This window comes from Streptopelia decaocto (genome assembly GCF_964273445.1).
Source record: "Streptopelia decaocto genome assembly, chromosome: 1".
Taxonomy (NCBI): Eukaryota; Metazoa; Chordata; class Aves; order Columbiformes; family Columbidae; genus Streptopelia; species Streptopelia decaocto.
The window spans coordinates 156975174-156996008 of NC_138663.1; the positions used below are offsets into that span (position 1 = coordinate 156975174).

Consider the following 20835-nt stretch of genomic DNA (forward strand, 5'->3'; position numbering starts at 1 on the left):
GTGAAGCTTTGGAAGCCGCCTCACCCATCACAGTCAATAACAAGGCACATAAGGCACAAACACCTTTGATAATTGGTCTAATAAAATGGAAGAATTCTCAACATAACTATTTAGACTTTTAAAAGGCCTGTGACAAAATGCTGTTCATCCATCAGCAGCCTGTTGAGGGTTTTGTTTTTTGGGTTTTTTTTCCAAATAGCTTAAAACTTTTTCTATCGTCTTCCCCAGTGACTGATCCTTGTTCTGTGTGCGTATTTTGAAACAGCTGAGTATCTTCCCATTGCAGTGTGCTAGTAGACCATAAAAACACATAATAAACCCTCAAAATGATTCATTTAAATATGCCTGGAGTAATGTGACTGGGATTGTTTGTTTGTTTTAATTATTTCGTCGAGAAAGATAAAATAGGGGAGGTGACACCCTACACTAAAATAGATAGTTATCTGTTTTGGAAATAACTCAGACCCATAGGAAGAGAAATAGAAATGAAGGAATGTGCTGGCTGGGAAAGCGTGAGGCTGCAAAGTGTTGGCAGAGTGCTGAATGTTAAAGCTCAGAACTGGAGGATTAACTTGCCCTGCACATCTGCAGGGGAAGATAACTCACAGCCAAGAGGAAAATATGCTTATTCAGCAGCTTGTCAAAACAATACACAGCTGCTTTGGATTCTAGATGATTATAATTAAATGATTACCATACTGGATGTTGGTGCATGTCAAGAAACCAGTCATTAGAATCTGACAATATTTGCTACCAGCTTGCAGAGATAACCCTAAAATGAAATTTACACTTTAGTAAAAAAAAAAAATCTCTACAGCTTGTTAATTAAATAAATTGGTAAAAACTAGAAGCTTTTTCAAAAAATTGACCGGATCAATGCAAGGCTATGACAGCAAGAGAGGAAATGCTTTTGCTTTTTGACAAGCTGAGGACAGTGGTGAAATATTGGTACTTAAAATTCAAATGTTTAAATGGAAAGAAGAGGAAATAGAAAGTAAAGTACAAAAAATTGCTAAGGTATTTAAGATGTTGATCAGAAAAAATCTACCCCGCTGAAGATATTAAGGCATTTTGCTGAAATACTTGCTAACTACAGTATAGCCACGTTACTAAGCAGCTGGTCAGAGGTCAAGTTGTTAGGTGTGGAGATATATTCAGTGATGAAAATATGGTTTTGCAGGAAGATAATGATATATTTCATAGTTCCCTTATAATCCAACAGGAGGTTTATTTCTAGCAGGTATTTGGTATCTACAGGCCTAAAAACTCAAACCAGGTGTAGTAAAAGGTGACTGAAAGACTCTGGTCTGCAAACATCCTTTCAAAAGGGATCTCGGAGCACAGAAATTTCAGAATCTTGTTCATGTTGTCCCAATATTTAGTGAAAGCATATGGGATGATGATATGCTTGTTGCCATGGTTCTGGTGTGAAACAACACACTGGGAGATCTATTATGATATTCAAATAACAAGGACCTAAAATAAGCTCATACAGAAAATAGATCTGGTCAAACAGCTAACAGTCTTTGCAGGGACCATAAATTTAGACCAAATTTTGTAGTTCATTGACTCTGTGCAGCTGGAAATTCACGTGATAAAATTCAGCTCAAGAATGAAAGGGAAGGCGCTATCAATTCTGTGATTCTGTAATTTATTTCAAACAAGTTTGCTGATGACACCAAGCTGGGAGGAGTGGTTGACATGCCAGAAGGCTGTGCTGCCATCCAGCTGGACCTGGACAGGCTGGAGAGTTTGGCAGGGAAAAATTTAATGAAATATAACAAGGGCAAGTGTAGAGTCTTGCATCTGGGCAGGAACAACCCCAGGTTCCAGTATAAGTTGGGGAACGACCTGTTGGAGAGCAGTGTAGGGGAAAGGGACCTGGGGGTCCTGGTGGACAACAGGATGACCATGAGCCAGCACTGTGCCCTTGTGGCCAGGAAGGCCAATGGCATCCTGGGGTGTATTAGAAGCGGGATGGTTAGTAGGTCAAGAGAGGTTCTCCTTCCCCTCTACTCTGCCCTGGTGAGACCACATCTGGAATATTGTGTCCAGTTCAGGGTCCCTCAGTTCGAGAAGGACAGGGAACTGCTGGAGAGAGTCCAGTGCAGGGCAACAAAGATGATTAAGGGAGTGGAGCATCTCCCTTATGAGGAAAGGCTGAGGGAGCTGGGTCTCTTTAGCTTGGAGGAGACTGAGGGGTGACTTTATTAATGTTTACAGATATGTAAAGGGTGAGTGTCATGAGGATGGAGCCAGGCTCTTCTCAGTCACAACCAATAATAAGACAAGGGGTAATGGGTACAAACCGGAACACAGGAGGTTCCACTTAAATATGAGAAGAAACTTCTTCAGGATGAGGGTGCCAGAGCACTGGAACAGGCTGCCCAGGGAAGTGGTGGAGTCTCCTTCTCTGGAGACATTCAAAACCCACCTGGACACATTCCTGTGTAATCTCATCTAGGTGTTCCTGCTCCAGCAGGGGGATTGGACTAGATGATCTTTCGAGGTCCCTTCCAATCCCTGACATTCTGTGATTCTGTGAAAACTGATCTCTGTTACTCATGTTGACTCTCTCATAGATTTCACCTAGTCATGTTCTCACACCCACATGCTCCCAAGCACCAAGATGCCAGTGTCCCAGCAGCCAGGCCAGGCAGGCTGGCAATCCTCGCGGAAGACAAGGAATGGTGGCTCTTGAGTTAATCAATGTTGCTGGGGGTCTTTCTTCCTTGGCAGTGGAAAACTTTTTCAGTGTACTGTTTTTGGCTGGGATAGAGTTAATTTTCTTCACGGTAGCTCATGTTGTGCTGTGTTTTGCATTTGTGATGAAAACAGTGTTGATAACACAGGGATGTTTGAGCTGTTGCTGAGCAGGGCTTGCACAGATCCAAGGCCTTTTCTGCTCCTCACACCACCCCACCAGTGAGCGGGCTGGGGGTGGGCAAGAGACTGGGAGGGGACACAGCTGGGAGAGCTGACCCCAACTGACCAGAGGGAGATTTCGTGCCATATCACATCATGCTCAGCAATAAAACGGGAGGAAAGGGAAGTTGGCCAGGGCAGTGATTGCTCGGGGACTTGATAGGCATCAGTCAGTTGTTGGTGAGAGATTTTGCATCTTTTTTTTCTCTCTTTTTTTTTTTTTCTTTTGTTTGTTTTTTCTGTTTCTTTATTTGTTTGGGGGGGTTGTTTTGTTTTTGTTTGGCTGGGTTTGGGGAGGTTTTTTGGTGTGTTGCTTAGGGTTTTTTTGGAGGGGAGAGAGGTGTTTTGTTTCATTTTTGTTTGTTTTAATTATTAAACTATCTTGATCTTGCTGATACCAAAAGTTGGCAAAAAGACTCCTTGACACTGTTTTGAAAGCATTAAAAAACAGGCACTTCTGTTGCAGAGCACCCAGCGCTCAGAAGATTTTTCCTCTAATCAAGCACGTGTGTGATTTGCACTTCTTGGTATTTACTATAAATACCAATTGCATATTCATTTGTTTCTACTACTTTGTTCATGAATTAAACATAAATTACTTACAAAACCCTGCCCTTTGCCAGAAGTCCATCTTTGTTATTCAAGGGTCGTCATCAGGGGTCTCTAGTGGCCCCCAGTGGTCTTTACAGCTTGGTGCCCCCCCAGTGTCAGCTTGTTGACCTGATTTCTTGCACATGCATATTGTAATTTTGTGCTGCTACTCAGCAAAAGCCATGTAGCCCTTTCTTCATTTAGTGGAATATTCCACTTTCCCAGCTTGCAAACCAAGGATGTCCCGCTTTGCCTCATGTCCAGTCTCTATAGAGCTATTGTTTCTCTGTTAGGTTTCTGTTACATTAGGCCTAGAGGTTTCTAAAAGACTTGTTCCTCTTATCACAACCCACAAGTTATTGTACTTTTACCTTTCTGATTCTCTCCTAGTCCCACTGGGTGGAGGATGAGCAAGCAGCTGTGTAAGGCTGAGCTGCTGGCTAGAATTAAACCACGACAATCTTGCAGGTGTTTATATCCTTCAGCAATTACAATGTGATTTTTTTTCCACTATAATCTTTCTTACCTCATCCCCCATAAATCACAGGGAGGGTTGCTACCTGTTGTCCATGTTTTCTCGTTTGAGTGTCTTTATGGCCACGGCCTTTCCTCCTGCTGGGACCATCCTCCTGGTGTTGGAGCTCAGGTCTTCTGCTGACAAGTCACTCTGCTGTGGCCTTATCAGAGCTCAGGCCTCCTGATCTTGATGTAAACAGCACATTCCTCAGTGTTTACCAGTTTAATTGCTGTTAATCGCCTCCTCAGTTATCAGTTACCCGTGCTATTCTTTCAACCCATGTTGCTGCTTGTGCTTTCACATAAGTAATTCCCACTCGTATTTCATTCAAACACATCTTAATGTTCCTGTTTCAGCTTCCATGCAGCACCACAAGACAGTTCAATAGGAGTGGGACATTATAATCATCTGTCTGTCCAGATGCTGAAGTGCAGCCTGGCCGATGCTTTTAGAGACCTTTGATGGAAAACCAAATGGAGACGCTTTAGAGAAGACTTGCCAAAAGTATTGGTGTCATAGTGGCACTATTCAATATTTTCACTAGTATTCCAGAAACAATTTTTTTTTTTTAAAACCTCGCTGATTTAATTTACATGAAAACAAAGGTCAGTCCAATTTGAATTGCTCCATACTAGGAGCTTCAAACATAGTGTTCTAGTGTTATCACCTACAAGGTCATACTTCTGGGAACAAGAAATTGAAATTAATTGTACACATCATCTCTTGGAAAACAGAACCAGTGCAAAAGATTTAACAATTGTCCTGAACATCCAGCTTCCAGTAAGTAAACTGCTAATGTAATTCTGTGGTAAAGGGGACTAACATAGCAAGTGGATATAAACAGAATGTGTCATGGTGGCTTTACCCTTTGCCCTACAGCACCTGTGAAACCATTATGAAAACACCCTGCAACTGGGAAGACACTGGGGCTAAGGTTTTAGAATGTTGGACTCAAGAATTTATCCAGGAGTCAAAAAAAACTTTGAGGGATAGAACAAAATCTTATATGATGGGAGATCTAGGGGAAAGTGTTTTGATTTACTCAGCAGAAAATGGAGAAGGTGTGTACAATACAAAAGCAGTCTTGACAAAGAGCATAGTGGATGCTCTGAGGCTTTTAAAATCTGGTTAAGGAAGATGTAGCAGAGATTGGATGCTAAAGTCAGGCAAATTCAGATTAGAAATTCAAATCAGGTTCTTAATCTCCATTAACCACTACACTGAACACTACCAACGGTGCTGAATTCCAAAGGTCTTGGCATTTTCTGTCAGATATTCTTTACAGTAAGGAGATGTTATTTATTTAATCACTTCTTTGTTTCAGGTATAGGTAACCTGCAGTACAAAGCTCAGGCTGCGTGCATTAGCTCAGAGCTAATGGTCTCTCCTAGGTCTAAATCCTGAAGCCAAGATTTGAAAAGTAGTATGAAATCATTAGCTGTTTTAAGCTAATATTACTTACTATTATCTTTTTCTGTTTCATGGCTATTTTATAGCAACATTCTGGAAAGAACAGATGCGTGCAGTCTCTAACACAAGAATTTTAGGAAGCAGTCTTTGCTAACTGGGTCTCTGTTCAGGACAGCATGTTATTTGTCAAAAGACTTGTGTTCAGCTGTCAAATTTCAGCCAGTTGTCACAGCAGAATCTTGTACTGCAGGCACCAGTGAAGAAGTTGACAGGCAATTCATGCCAATATTTCTAGTGTTTGAAGCAATTACTCAAAATGCTTTTAAGTGAAGAAATGCCTGGGACGCTTGTTGAAGAGAATGGTGCCTTGTATGAACAAGAACTTCAGTTTTCTTCCTTTCCCCTGTCTCCACCTTTCAGGTACTGGTGAAAAACTTACTTTATCTCAGTTTTGGGTGGTACATGTCAGCTTCTACAAGACAGTTAAACCATTTGATCCATGCAGCATGAAAGTTGGATTTTGTTTTAATCCTGTTAGAAGAAACAAGGGCTGAAATTCTTAGAAGGTGGGGTTGTTCAGTACAATTTCATTCACGAGGTGCTGCCTATAACTTCATATAGCCGTTCGATGATGCGCTGGGAACAGCTACACACTTAAACCTTCTTTCTCTGTTTCTTGGCTGACATTGTTCTTGCTCAAGTTGCTGGTATCTGACTGGGGCTCTACTGGAAACTAAGTTACTCTAAATTAATAAGTATATGAAAAAATCTACAGGATACTTTGTTGTCCTCTTCAAATCTAAGAGTCATTTATTTAGGTATTGTGCTCCTGGAGCTCGCAAATCTTTCATTTTGGCTTTTTTTTTTTTTCTGCTTTTACCAAATTGCAAGTGACTTTACATATGATTAAATTTCATTAGAGTTATTGGTCAAACAGTTAAATATTAAGAATCACAGAATAGTTTTGGTTGGAATGTACCTTCAAACGTCATCTAGTCCAGACCCCTGCAATGAGCAGGGACATCTGCAACTAGATCAGGTTGCTCAGAGCCCTGTCCAGCCTGGCCTGGAATGTTTCCAGGGATGGGGCATCTACCACCTCTCTGGGCAACCTGGGCCAGTATTTCACCACCTTCATAATAAAAAAATTTCTTCCTTCCTTCCTAGTTTAAATCTACCTTGTTTAGTTTAAAACCATTACCCCATGTCCTATTGCAACAGGTCCTGCTAAAAAGTCTGTCCCCATCTTTCTTACAGACCCCTTTTAAGTACCGAAAGGCCGCAATAAGGTCACACTGCAGCCTTCTCTTCTCCAGGCTGAACAACCCCAACTCTCTCAGCCTGTCCTCACAGCAGAGCTGTTCCACCCTCTGATCATTTCTGTGGCCTCCTCTGGCCCCTCTCCAACAGGTCCATGTCTTTCCTGTGCTGAGGGCTCCAGAGCTGGACACAGGACTCCAGGTGGGGTCTGATCAGAGCGGAGCAGAGGGGCAGAATCACCTCCCTCGACCTGCTGGCCATTTGATAGAAAGCACTTAAAATTGACCTGAGTCAGCCTCCTTAATCTACTTGTCTCATTTGTTTATTTTAATTAATTTTGATTCTTTTCAAATAAGATATTAATATACATCAGCTTGACTCTATCCAATTGTATCACTATAGGTAAATCAAGACATGAACAGATTTCCCTCTTTTTCTAGCAGGATGTGCTACACTGCCATTGAAACTTAGAAATTCTTGCCCTAAAGCTCCACTAAATTGTCCTTTCCCTTTTCGTTCGCAATGTATGGAATTTACATGTACAGTTGTCATCAGAACTCTTTTTCAGATCCTGTATTTAGCAATAATTGATAATTATTTTATTTAAAATACTTATTGGTGATATAAGAGAGGAAAATCTTGGTTTAGGTTACAGTGTCATCCTGCCTTACTGAAGTCTTGATTCTTAAGAATCTCTTCACTAGGAGAACTGAGCCACAGAATTTTAAAAATTGATGTATTTTATCATCTCTGCTCCTTCTGTCTGTCCTGCTTACTAAATATGACTAACTGCTGTAACAAAAAATTAAGAAAAAAAAAAAAAAAGCACCTCTTTATCCCAAATGATGTTAAAAAACAATTCATATGATTCCAACTTCACCCCAATGCAAAATGCGGCAACACCTGTTAGATGGAGGTGGTAATGGTTTCATAATGTAGGGCTGAATTGCAAAACAGCAGGAGTGAAAAATACACGTTGGATCATGAGAAGGGCAAAGCTAATTCAGGTGCAGTGTATCCCTTCTGCTGGGACTAACCTTTCAGCCTCAGTTTTGTGCCAGTTTTCAGGTGTTTGGCTGCTGAGATACTTTCTCCTCACCAGTCCATCTGCAAGGCCCAGCCTCTGAACACTCCTCTTCGGGTTCAGTGGTCTTGTTCTGGTGGAAAAAAATAGTTGTCTTCCATGCAAATTTAGCCAAAGACCTTCATTATGTTCAGCTTTGCTTTTATAGCATGCATCAGCAGTGTTCAGGCTGAGAAAATAGTCACAGAATCATAGAATATCTTGAGTTGGAAGGAACCCATAAGAATCATGCAGCCCAACTCCCTGCTCCTCTCACGTCTATCTAAAAATAAACTATATGACTAAGAGCGTTGTCCAGGTGCTCTTAGTACTCTGACAGGCTTTGTGCCATAACCACTTCCCTGAGGAGCCTGTTCCAGTGACCAACTACCCTCTTACTGAAGAACATTTTCCTAATGTCCAATCTGAACTTCCCTTGACATGGCTTCATTCCATTTCTTTGTCTCCTAATGCTGGTCCCCAGAGAGAGGAGATCAGCACCTGCCCCTTAGTCATAGCATCAGACAGAACATCTTTTTGACCATCATTCCTCTGATATAGTTTAGCTCATCATGTTTAAGATGACCCAGACGTAAATATTTAGAACCGTGCACATGTACTATAATGCTGTCCTAAATCTCTTGTCAATCCATCATTACCAGGGTTGACTTGCACTAGAGATCTGTCCTCCTCTTCATTAGTGACCCCATGTAACAAGGTGGGATGTCACTGAGGATCTGTGGTGGGGCAGCATGTCTCTGTACAAACTTTCTGAAGAAACTCGATTTTTTTTGTAGTAGACAACGTTTGCCCTATGAAAAATCTATTTTCTCAGACATCTTTTCTGGAAGCTTTTGCAGGGCTCCAGAGAAGCCAGTCAAGGGTTACTGGTTGGAGAATTTTACGTGTTGAGCAGATACCCAGCATCAACTGTTCCCGAGGGAACCATAAAGGAAAGTTCAGGGTGAATATTAACAAAACCAGCTGTAGCAGAGAGGCCTCATTAGGAGTTTGTGTTATCTGATAACAGAAAGGAAAGGAAGTTGTTTTAGTAGGACACAAAACCAGGATCTGCTCCTTGTCTCCAGGAACTGCAAGTGAATGGATGTGGGAGCAAGTGGGTGATAGCCTGTTCTTTGACCATGTTTGCTCATCCACTTTAACAAACTGTTCTCAAAAAGAGAATAAAATTCATCATCTTCAATGGGATGATGACTGTATCTGTGGATATTCCTTGTTGGGACACACAAAAAAGTATTAGAGAGGTTGTAATAAATAAGCAACCTGATTTTATCAGAAAGGAGATGACAAAGTACAAACCTATTTGATATATCCACAATAATGAAATGGGCATTCCTGTTTCTTATGGAGAGGATGCAGACAAACCTTTTCTGCTTGGACAGACTTGATTTTTTTACTGAAACCAAAAGACAGGTGTTACCGCAGCAGTAGCAGGACTTGGTGAAGAAAGCATTTCTGATCAATATTACATTCATAAAAAGGTAGTTAATAATGTACTAGAAACTGATATTAATAACCAAGTATAACCATATAGAAGTTTAACCTATGAATTTAACTTAAAAGTATGTAAGCTTAACTCCAGTATTGAAACAGATAAAAGTGGGCTTAGTTCTAGTACTTGTGTCATCTGAAGCATCTGCAGTTCTGGAGGAATAAACTCATATTAACTTCTCACACACAGCTGATTCTCAGCCGCTCCAGTTCAAATGATTTGTGTAGCTTATGCTACACTTGTTCTCTGGAAGATGATTTTATAGCCTGTTACTAAAATGTTCAAGTGTATTAAGGCTTTCTGTAACAGTGAGCCCTTCCATTTTAGGCTACTTTTCCTTTCCTTTCCTTTCCTTTCCTTTCCTTTCCTTTCCTTTCCTTTCCTTTCCTTTCCTTTCCTTTCCTTTCCTTTCCTTTCCTTTCCTTTCCTTTCCTTTCCTTTCCTTTCCTTTCCTTTCCTTTCCTTTCCTTTCCTTTCCTTTCCTTTCCTTTCCTTTCCTTTCCTTTCCTTTCCTTTCCTTTCCTTTCCTTTCCTTTCCTTTCCTTTCCTTTCCGAGTTTCTACCTATAATAGCTAGGAGTGTTTCAAAGAGCTTTGCTCTCAACCAGCTATAATTGCTTGTTTATGTAAGAGAGCACTATGTTGCAGGCTAATCTGTTCTGCATCAGTTTCCAAACAAATGAAAAAATAAAGCCATTTATTCTGCTTGCATGCCCTTTCCAATTATATTGGAAACTGCGGGGTACATTGCTCTGCATGGGTTTTGCATCATGAGGGACTGTTTCCGCTATAGAAAATGTTTCTTGTGTATATAGTGTACCTGTTGCATAGGTTGAGCAATTTGAAATCTTTTAAGAGAAAGATTTTTCAAGTAGCATGTGTATGGGATCACCAGATTTACAATGTGTTAACTCCATGATCTCATTATAATACGACAGACAATTTTGAATGCCAAGGTATCATCATATTCTATAGCGTTTTTAGGGTGAAGAAGTAGAAAATTAATATCTACAAATGTTTGTAATCATAATGTTTTAATAGACAGAAAAACACGGGAGGTTTAGATTATTCACTGAAGTGTCAGTGGGTCAACAGCAAAGAAAGAAGTGAAGCTGGGAATTCTGAATCCCTGTTTTCAACCCATTAGGCCTGTTACCCTCTGGTTAATAACAACTCTTTCTGTAAAACACACTTATAAAAGTTTGCAATAGAAAAATAACTACAAACTCTGCAAACTTTGGTAGTTAAGAAAGCAGTGCAAATTAAGTATTGATTAATATATTGGGCAAGATACAACCCTCAATTTGAGACCATATAATTTTTAAACAATTTTGTTTTTTGTATAGCTAACTGCAGGTGTTTGAATAACTTACAAATTCTCCTAAACTTCAGCTATATCTTCAAATGTCTTTTTTAGCACTGGAAAATCAGTGCTAAATGTGCTAAATTCTCAAAATGTGATATCTGTGACAATAAAAAATATCAGGTACTGCTGCCATGGTTACATTTGGTGTTTACATTTCATTTAATTGCACATTTCTTCCACCACAAGATAGTAAATGGATTATAAGTGGTAGAACTCAATTTACTTTTCAGTATTGTATTTATCAGTGTTTTTTTGAACAACTATAAACATAACACACAGGATTTGTGATTCTTAACTTTTCCACACATAACAGCCGTGCTTACCAGAAGAACTGGAGACTGCAGGAGTTCAATCATATGTTATACCCTTAATTTTTCTTCCCATCGCAACCTTACCTCAATGACAGGATTTCAGGCAGGAGGCTGAGAGATGGCACTTTGGTTCCCAGTGTGGTGAGAGAAGGATGGAGCTGAGACAAAGCAGAATGCAAAATGTCCTACTGGAGGTAAAGGACCTGTCTCCCTGCATGACCGCTCTTTAAAACAATAGTTCAGATGTAGATATCGAAGTTGCTTTCTGTCTAGAGCTGCTAAAAAGTGAGTCTTTTTGTTCACTCTTCACAGGATAGCTTCCAGTACTGAAATTTCAGGCAATTTAATTACAGAATTAAAATCTCCGTATTACAGATGCTACTCCTTTGTTGAGGACCGTGCTAGAAGACCATAGACAATTGTTTTGGTGAGTAGATTGTCCATTTTCTTTCATTTGATTGCTGGGATCTCCAGGAGCTGCTTCTGACAAGGGGAATATGTTTCAATGCATACGAATAATGTATAATTAAAAGAAAGAAATGGCTGGATGTATTCCAACAACGAGGGTATCCAGAGCAAGAAAAAGTCCTACCATTTTGAGCAGCTCTTGTTAAGCTCAGAGACTTTGGTTTTGGCCTGACCTGAAAATAGTCTAGATGCCCTGTGTTCCTACAGGATGCATTTGACCAGATTTCTAAAATGAAATACAGAAATTTATGGTGAATTCACAGCAGAGCAGCAAGACAAACTAATCAATTGAAGTTTAACTAAATACTAAATTCTGACAGATGCTGCTGCTGCTGCTAAAGTTTTCATTTAAATCTGAGTGAGATACATTAGGGCTATAAGTAATGGAAGGAAAGAAGCTGTTTATCCTCTGGTGAAGATATGATGTTTGTGTAAGCTTCCAGAAAATGATATTATGTTGTCTGATTACTTAAATTCAAAATACATTATTTCCACTGCAGATGTTGATGTCATCTTAAGTCATGTATGTTTTGTATAACAGCACTCCCTCCCGCCCCAAGAATAATGTACAATGTCACAGGACATTTGGCCTTGGAAGTGTGAGCATCCAGATTTGCAAGAAGACTTATTTGAAGGTAAGGAAAAGAAAAAGAGGGCGGGAAAAAAAGGCATGCATCACTTGTAACCAATAATTTAAGCATCTCAAATGAAAAACACACTTTATCTCCTAAATACTGGGTCACTTTAACTCCAGACTTTTACATGTGCTTGACTCAAAACACAGATTGGTCAAGAGATGACATTTGTACTTGTGTTGTCCAGTCAACAATATGATTCATTTTGTGGGGCTGGTTGTGTAAGCTGACAAGATAATCCAGCCAGCCCTAGAAGCTGCTGCACTGCTGAGGCTCTGATGTGTTGTCCTTAAGAAACATGTCAAGTACAGTTTGTCTGAAAATATACTAGTGATGAAACTTCAGAAGATGCAATTCAATGAAAAGAAAAAAAAAATTAACTTGAATATCAGGTCTCGTAGCATGAAACTGAAGCTTCAGAAGAAGGATATCAATAAAGACAAAGAAAATAAACTCTTGAATCAGAGAATCATAGAATAGTTTGGGTTGGAAGGGATCTTCAAAGGTCATCTAGTCCAACCCCCCTGCAATGAGCAGGGACATCTTCAACTAGGTCAGGTTGCTCAGAGCCCTGTCATAGAAGAGGTGGTTGAGTGCTTTCAGCATACTTTGGGTAATGTTCAACAAACTTGCATTGTATTAGATGAGAGAGGGTGATGCTGTGTGTCAGGCAAATTCAAACCTAACCTGACGAAAGGCAGAGATACGCAATTCAGAATTTTAAGAAGTTTCACTACCCAATGAAAGACTTGAATCCTAGCTGAGTGCAGGATACTTATACCTTTGTCATCATATTTTTTTTCTTAAACACAGTTACATGCTTCAAAGGTACCTGTTTCTCTATAGTAGAGAGGAATACATAAAGGCTTTGAATCAGGCACTCTCGTGTTTTGCCCTACTTCTCTTAGCAGCTGCCCTTAATATTTGTGCTAACGCTCCTATTTGTCCACCCCACTTACTTGCTGGGAGTGCCCTCGCTTGGCAGGTGAGACTCTCCCAGCCTCATAGACAGATTGCACAAGGTCTGCCGGTAACTCGGCGTCGAAACCAGGATTACTGTGTGCGTTTCTGCTCTCCCAGTCTCACGCCTCATGTGTTTCACAGCACATGATATGTGCTCTCTTTATTTATTGATTGTGCGGTACAAAGGTTAAGGCTGAAGGGTGGACCCATAAAGGTATTTCAAGGCTGCAAGGGATGGTAACATCTCCAAGTCCAAACACAAGATTTTTGACACCTCCTTGCATTTGTGAGCTAATGCTGTTTTCCATACAGACCTGCACTGCCAGAATGGATGTTCTCTATTAAATCCAGGCTTTGCACAAAACACCATCCCATCAGATTCCCCAAGGGAAAAACTGTGGACGAATAAAGCATCAGAGATGTTGTCATGGTGGACATGGAGAGAAAGTGGACAAGGGGTAAATCCTGGCTCAGTGGGGACACCCCTTGCTCCTCATGGTGGATTGCTTCTATTTTTGACAGCTGCCTGCGTGAGGCTTCTTTTCCTTACATGCGATCCACCCTGTGCTCTACTCACCAATAAAAATACAAGTGACTGTAACTGGCTCTACAGAGAAGACAATGTTACCAAACAAAGGAAAGGAACTGGAAATAGAACACTGTATGAGTTATTGACCTCAAGCTATGTTTTCAGCAAAAATAAAATAAACACCTTTTGGCAGAAATTACTTTACAATGTTTTGTGTGCCATTAACTCATTAGGTCTACATCTGCTATGTTAACTTTGCATGTTGCCACAGGCACTGCTAGTGAGCCAAAGGTTTTTGGCATCAGTCTGGGGCAACCCCAGGTAAATAAAGTTTACATAGTTACTTGATTTATGTACAGGTCTCAGCTCCAGTTCCCGCTCCCTTGTTTCTCCCTCCACCCACATGTTTGGCGTGTGTACAGACAGACCTGCTAGAGAAGCCAAGTCCCTTCTGGGCCACAGAGGATGAACTCTTTTCCTTTTTCTGGGCAGGAATACCTGCCAAATGGTGCTGAGCTGGGCTGCCAGGCTGGGGCAGTAGAAAACTTCTTTCTCTGCACATGCCAAGTCTGGTTTACCAAGCTTCTGAATTAGCAAATCCTTATGTTTTGGGCCAAAGTTGATCTTTGCATGGAAATTAAGTGACCATCTCAAATACCAAGCCTAGTGTCACCTGTGGAAGTGCCCAGCACCTGGCATCTCTATGGCTGGTGGTTGAAGGCAGCTGAACTGCTGCAGACCCCTTCTCAGAGAGCCCTGGTGCACCCCCTCCCTGCTGCCCCCATCTCCTCTAGACCATCACACCAATTATTTGCTCTGCTAGCAAACCCTGTCTTCAAGACACTAAGTGAGACAGAGTGCTATGAGAAAGGTCACAGCAAACATATTCTGCTTTCTTTGTTATCTGCATGTTCATGGGTTTAGTGGGATACCTCAGCTACGTAAGTGTGGAACACTTTTGTATGCACCGGCTGATTCATTATCCCTTTTTTCCTTAGATTCTCTATCTGGAAGGTGGGGATAAACTTTTCTTGGAAGGATGTGTTATCTTGGGAGGAGTAGTTACTGAGAAGTGACTAGTGTTAGTGTTTGGCTACTACCATCATGACAACCAAATAGATCGAGGTTATAGAGCCAAATCCATTAGTCTTTGTTCATAATGAAATTAATGTGCTACCTAAATCAGTTTTCAGCATCTCGCTCAATACTGGCTATGCACCAATGAGCTGCACACCATCACAATTTCTTTATGTTTATTTTAATTTTCTCGATCTAAAATAGTGAGTAAAAAACATCTATTAAGGTTTATAAAATACACGTATTCTAAAAAATTTATTTGTCTTCATTTGCTTTAAGATACTTCAATCTTAATTCAGGTTGTTGGTCCTTAAATAATGAATAGTTTTTATCAATTATTCCATATTATGGATTCACCCCAGCAGCTTCTCTGAAACAATCATGTTCTTCCTACCTATGAGACACAAGGAAACAATCTTGTCGACTCCTTTACAGCCTTTAACCGAGTGATATTCTGTGGCCTTTAACTAATGACAGAGTAAGGTACCCATCAATTATAATAAAATTTCCACCCATAAAGCCAAACAGCTGGTGTTAGGATCTGGTCTCAGAATAATGTGTCATTTTAACCTGCATAGAAGTCACATACCGTACTTTCTAATTACCAGCTGTGGCTTATACTTAATTATTCAAAGTTATGTAGCCCAAGTTTTCTATTATACCTTGCAAATGCACTCCCGTGAGTTCAGAGCTTTGTATTATAGAAGAAAGCAGCACTGTATCTTCACCTTTGTTCGCTAAATATTTAACAGCCCTGCTGTGCCCCGAGCATTCCTAGAATGTGAGCCTCACTAGGAAAATCAGATCCTCTGAGAACAATTTCTGTCCCTCTAACTGGTACAACCGCAAAATAGCTTCGCAGGGGTCAACCTCATAGCATCAGTTTCCTAAATGAAAGCAGAATCCAGTCCACCTCAGAAGTAACTGTGAAGCAATCGTGTGGACCTTTATCTCTCTTTGTGGGGCAAATTAAAACTATCCCATTTATCTCAAATGGCTGAAAAAACAGGGAGTTTTCCATAATTTCTGCTTCCCACTTGTATGTCTCTTTCTAGGAAGAAAGATCAAATGCCTACTCTTTGTTTCCACAAAATGCATGGGTGTATATAACAAACTGAAATTCCCATTCATCACCATTTTTTATGCAAGGGCAAGAGATCAAATCTTCAGGGAAAAAACAATGCCTTTATTTTATACTTTAACAGCTCAAAAATGGTAGTAGTATCCCAATCATTTCTGCATGTGAATGAGCTATCAGTGATTTCAACATCTGTCACTGCTTTACAGACAGATTGTTTTGCTGGAGTAACTGTAATAAATGCAATGTTTCCTGTGCTGTGTGGCCAGATATATTTTCATATATATATATATATATATATATATATATATATATATAAAATAGAGATGTGATCTATGACCAGCATCAGCTGCAGCAGTGGAACATACCCAGCAAGATTTGTGTTTATTACAAGAGTAGGTGCTATAAATATAGCTATAACCACCCACTTGTTCTTTACCTTAAGAATTTATTCATAAACTTTAACAGCCAATATTATGAGTAACTGATAAGAGAGTAGAGCTCCTTTGAGCAGATTATCCCTGTGTAGATGCAGTTTGAGAAATCTGGTTTCAGCTGTAGCTCTACATCACAGGTTGGAGCAGCCTTCTTTAGCACCTGAAGTGCTGACTATAGATATTCCACATTGCAATATATTGCAATGCTTGTTTGATTTGTACCTAAGAAGAGCTGAACCTGTTCAGCAGCCAGGTAATTATGAAGAGCACGCTGTAGGAGATGCCATTGGATTGATTGCATGAACTGGAGACCAGTGTTAACACAACATCAACAAGAAGAGTTTCATGCTTCTTTCAGAAATTTCTCTCTTTTTTTGGCACTGCCTAACTAGTATTTTTCTGTTTCCACATTCTGAGTACATTCAAGTCTTATTGTGCAGCTTCTCTAATCAGCTCTTCTTGTTGGCCTTGCACTCTGGCAATTCTCAGTGCTGAACATCTCATCCATCTGTTTCACAAATACAGTTGACTAAGGTGCATGCATGAAAAGTGCATCAGGTTATACTGATCAGGATTCTCCCAGCTTTCCTTGTAGTTTGGCAGCACACACAGCACGCAGGACGGTCATCTGCTGCAGACAGTCCAAAGTGTTGAGCAAACTAGGCTACAGAAAAACAGACCCACCAAATGTTTTGGGATGGAAAGGGCCATTAAAGATCTACAAGTCCAACCCCCTACAATGAGCAGAGACATCTTTTACTAGATCAGGTTCCTCAAAGCCTCATCCAGCCTGGTCTTGGACACTTCCAGTGATGGGGCAACTTATGAGAAGCACCAGTTGATGGAAGCTGCAGGTCAGTCATGGTTAGAAACTGAGTGCCAGCCAGCAAACTTGTGTTTTCTCTCTCACATTTGGCAGCAGCAGTCAGAAGAAACTCCTCCTCCCTGGCTGGAAAGGAGCGGACGAGGCAGAAAGCTGCCGTCCATGCAGCATGTAGTCTGCTTTGCTCACTTAGGAAGTTTCCACAATCTGACACCAAAGGGAAAACGTGTGTCCTTGGTACTTCGCAGCAGAGAGTGACACTCCTTATGCAGAAGCCGGAGGGGGAGAGGGCGGCGGGACCGGCTGTTAAACTCACCCCGGTGCGTTGCACGGCCCGACACCGGCGGGTCAAGGGCGGGTGAGCCCAGCAATAGCTCCCCCGGCAATAAACTCCCCCTCCACCCCCTTCCCCTCGCTCCCCTCCCCGCCACCTGCGCTGCCCCGGCCGGCGGCACCGCCCCGGAGCAGCCGGGGCCGGGCGGGGCCCCCGGAGCCGTCCTTAAAGCGCGGCCGCCCCCGGTATCCTCTCTCCCGCCCTCCCCGAGCCTCCTGCCAGGACTGTACCGGCAGCATGAGTAGGTGCTCCGGGGGTGGGACGGGACGGGACGGGACGCGAGGGTCGCCCCCCAGCCCGGCCCGAGGAGGGTGGTGGAGCTGCTGGAGGGATGCTCCCGGGATGCTGCTTCTGGGCTGGGCACCGGGTGGAGGCTCAGGCCGGTTCCCTCCGACCCGGGTGTCCGTGCTGGGCTGTGAGCAGCCCACGGAGAACTGACAGCGTGGGCGGGGACCCCAGGGCTGGCTTTGCTGCTGAGTGCGGGTCTGAGGACAACTTTGGGTGGCTTCTGGTCCTCTGGGCCACCCCTAGCTACTGCTTTTTCACCAGCCTGCTGCCTCTGGGGCAGCTCTTCCTCCAGCATTGGCATTAATATGTCCTAACTTGTATGAACCTGCATTGAAACCCTAGTAAAAGCCAAGTGATGTTATTGCCTTCTGAACCCTTAACTGGTAGGGTTTATCTTAAAACTTTTAAGGTGCCTGGAGTTTGCAATCCTAGCAAAAGTTAAATATAGTGCTTCTTTTAGCTGTTCATGCTTTTTTTCAAAAGAGTGTTTACTTAGTGTTGACCTAATCAGTGTTTTTAAATGCACAGAAACACAGTTGGAAGATTCAAATAAGGGCAGAGCCCCTTTAGCTAGTTAATTTTGAAGATGCTTTTTCTGGCTGAACTGGAACGTGGAGTAGTAAATGTACAAATGATGTTTTTCTGTGGTGTAGCTCTCCCTTGTGCTTTGCTGATCCTCATTCCTGCAGCATCTGAGCATGTTGTTGTGTCTCTCCCTGCAAGCAGTTCCTGAGCTTGGGAAACCTTGTCCCATGTGTGGAGGAACGGGAGGAGATCCAAAAAATGAGAGAATTCGGCTGCAGCTTTGGCAGGCAAACCTGGACTTTGGGGACTGGCAGTGACAGTGATGAGAAGGCAGAGGTTGGCAGTGCCCTGCCCAGAGGAGCACCAGGGTCCTGCTGGTTTGAGTAGCCATTTGGAAAACCAGTGGTGACTCTGAGGAGAAGGAGAAACCAAATGCAAATGCAGCTGTGTCTGCTCATGTAATATCAGGTTTGCTGCATTATAGATTTGCTTTGATGGTTTCTGTGTCAGTGTCATTCTGGAAGACTGAGGTGTGAAGCAGGGACTCCTGGAATCTCTTGTCCTGTCAGCAGCAGCATCCTTGTGTGGGTGATGTAAGGCTGCTCCAAGAAGCAGAGGCAACAGCCTTGGCTGGGCCATGAGTCAGATGGCAGGAGAGCAAGCTTGCTCTGGGGCCAGGAGCATCCTATGTGACTCTACAGTTCTGTACAGATTTAGCTTAGCCACGAACATGAAGCATTTCAACCAGGTCAGGTTCCTGTGATGGCTGCATGGAGCCATCTTGTGCTCCCATCTTGTGACATGGACCATGAGCTGCAGGAGCTGCAGCATCTCTGTGAATGCAGGAAACCGTACTGGTGAGAGCTGCTGGGAAAGGTGTCACAGCCATAATGCTGCCCTTCACCCTGTCTGCAAGTGTGGGAAGCATGGGGTGGCCCACCAATAAATAACTATTTAGATTCAGTTCTCAAGCCAAGAATGAACTGTGCATAACTGTTTAGAGCTTTATTTTGAAAAATGTGAAGGTCTTCAGTATTCCGTGGTAAAAATGAGCAGTTCTGCGGGTCATTCTTTGTGGGGAGATAATAAGAGGTACTGAGGATTGCCCAAAAGTGGGACTGCTCCAACATGCCACTAGCAAACCTAAGATTTATTGCTGAAATTAATGCAAAATGCTGGGTTCTCTGTGCTTTGGTAGGTCTAACTCTGAAGCTGCCCGACAGTCGAGTTCCTCAGACAGTTTAGGTGCCTCTAAGATGTTGGCTTTAATGCCATCAGTAGTTTAAAGTTTAAATATTTAAAAGGAAAATAGAAGGCAAAAGTCAAAATGGTTGAGAAATAAATGTAATCTCTTAAACACTGAAGTCAGTCTATGCTGTCTGGAAAAAATGCCTCTGCAGTGTCTTCTGTGTAGGGTTTCTTCAAGAGGTGATACTTCTACACTCTGGAAAGGAGAGAGACAGAGATAAGTGAGAAGAGGAGGGGAAAAATACCACTAACCATCTACAGGTTTCTTGTTTTGTTTTGTTTGGGTTTTTTTGTTTGTTTGTTTTGTTTTGTTCTGTTTTTATTTTTTTTTTTCCCCCAAGGCTTAACTAACAGACAGGAGTGAGCTGCTCAAACTGATATTCCCCGTGCTATGAAAAACCAGCAGTACGAGGCATGTCTGCTGGAAAGGCCAGCAAGTGGAAATAATCAATGAGTTGTTATAGTCTCTATTGCTAATGCCTTGGTATTTCTGCTCACACGAGTTGTGTAAGGGAAATTACCAGCAACTTTAATGACTGGGGTATCTACATGTGCCCTGAAATTGGTGTGTTAGCACTTTTTGGATGTTACTTGTTTTTTAGGAGAATATATTCTTGAATTACCTACATAATACTACTTCTGTCTGTATTGTGAACATAGTGGTCCATGGCACTGAAAAATCAGGTTAACTTGTTTTAATCATTTTTGCAAGTGGCTTTATTTAGTATTGTCAAACACCATAGTGTTGCTGTCAGCTCTTTTCATCTGTTGTGAACTATGGACTAAATAATGGTATTGGCAAACATATTTTTCTTATGGAGATCTATTATGGGCACATTTCATTTGCAAGCAGGGATTTCAAAGTTCACATCTTGTACTCGGCGTTATCTTAATGATAATGAACTTGCTCATGTGGTTTTTATGGGAAATGCTGACATTCGCTATGTGGGCACGGGGCCTTTATCTGCAACAATGCAAGCTCAGCCTTCGAGCCTGTTCCCTGAGCCAAGCAAGACCTGCAGAACACTGCTTGAAGGGCTACCAGGGGTACTGAACCTGCTGTGAGCAGCTGGAAGTGACTTCAGGGCTGTAAGCAGCCATCTGCTCTTGCTGACCTCAGATAGACTCCTCCTGTGCTTCCAGGGCTTCCTAGGTTAATCTCCAGGTTATGGGAATGTCTGCTAATGTGGATCACTCCATTGGGCCATGTAGTCAACCCTCATTAAGTCTGAGCTATGGGAAGTTTGCCTGTTTTCAGGACCTGACATTCACCTCTGGCAAGGCATCTTGAGTCAATTCCTTACTCTTGACTTGCCTTTAAGGTAACATCCCTGAGAGTGAATTGAAACAGGATTCGCCTTCTGCGGGTGGTAGAGTGGTCTGCCGCCACCTTGAGTGATGTGTGGTGAGCAGTTTTTCCTAATAACCTTCTTGCACCATGAAAAGTCCCATTTAACAAATAGAAAATATACTTA

At 41.9% G+C, this 20835-nt stretch overlaps 1 protein-coding gene across 1 annotated transcript in view; it reads left to right on the plus strand.

The window, feature by feature from the left end:
- Positions 1–11369: 11369 nt before the first annotated feature.
- SLC15A1 (solute carrier family 15 member 1) overlaps positions 11370–20835 on the plus strand; it is a 34428-nt gene continuing 24962 nt past the window's right edge. The window contains exons 1-2 of the mRNA XM_082043167.1: positions 11370–11382; positions 11965–12058. Coding sequence (XP_081899293.1) covers positions 11995–12058 — 64 coding nt within the window. The 5' untranslated portion in view covers positions 11370–11382; positions 11965–11994. The remainder of the gene's footprint in view (positions 11383–11964; positions 12059–20835) is intronic.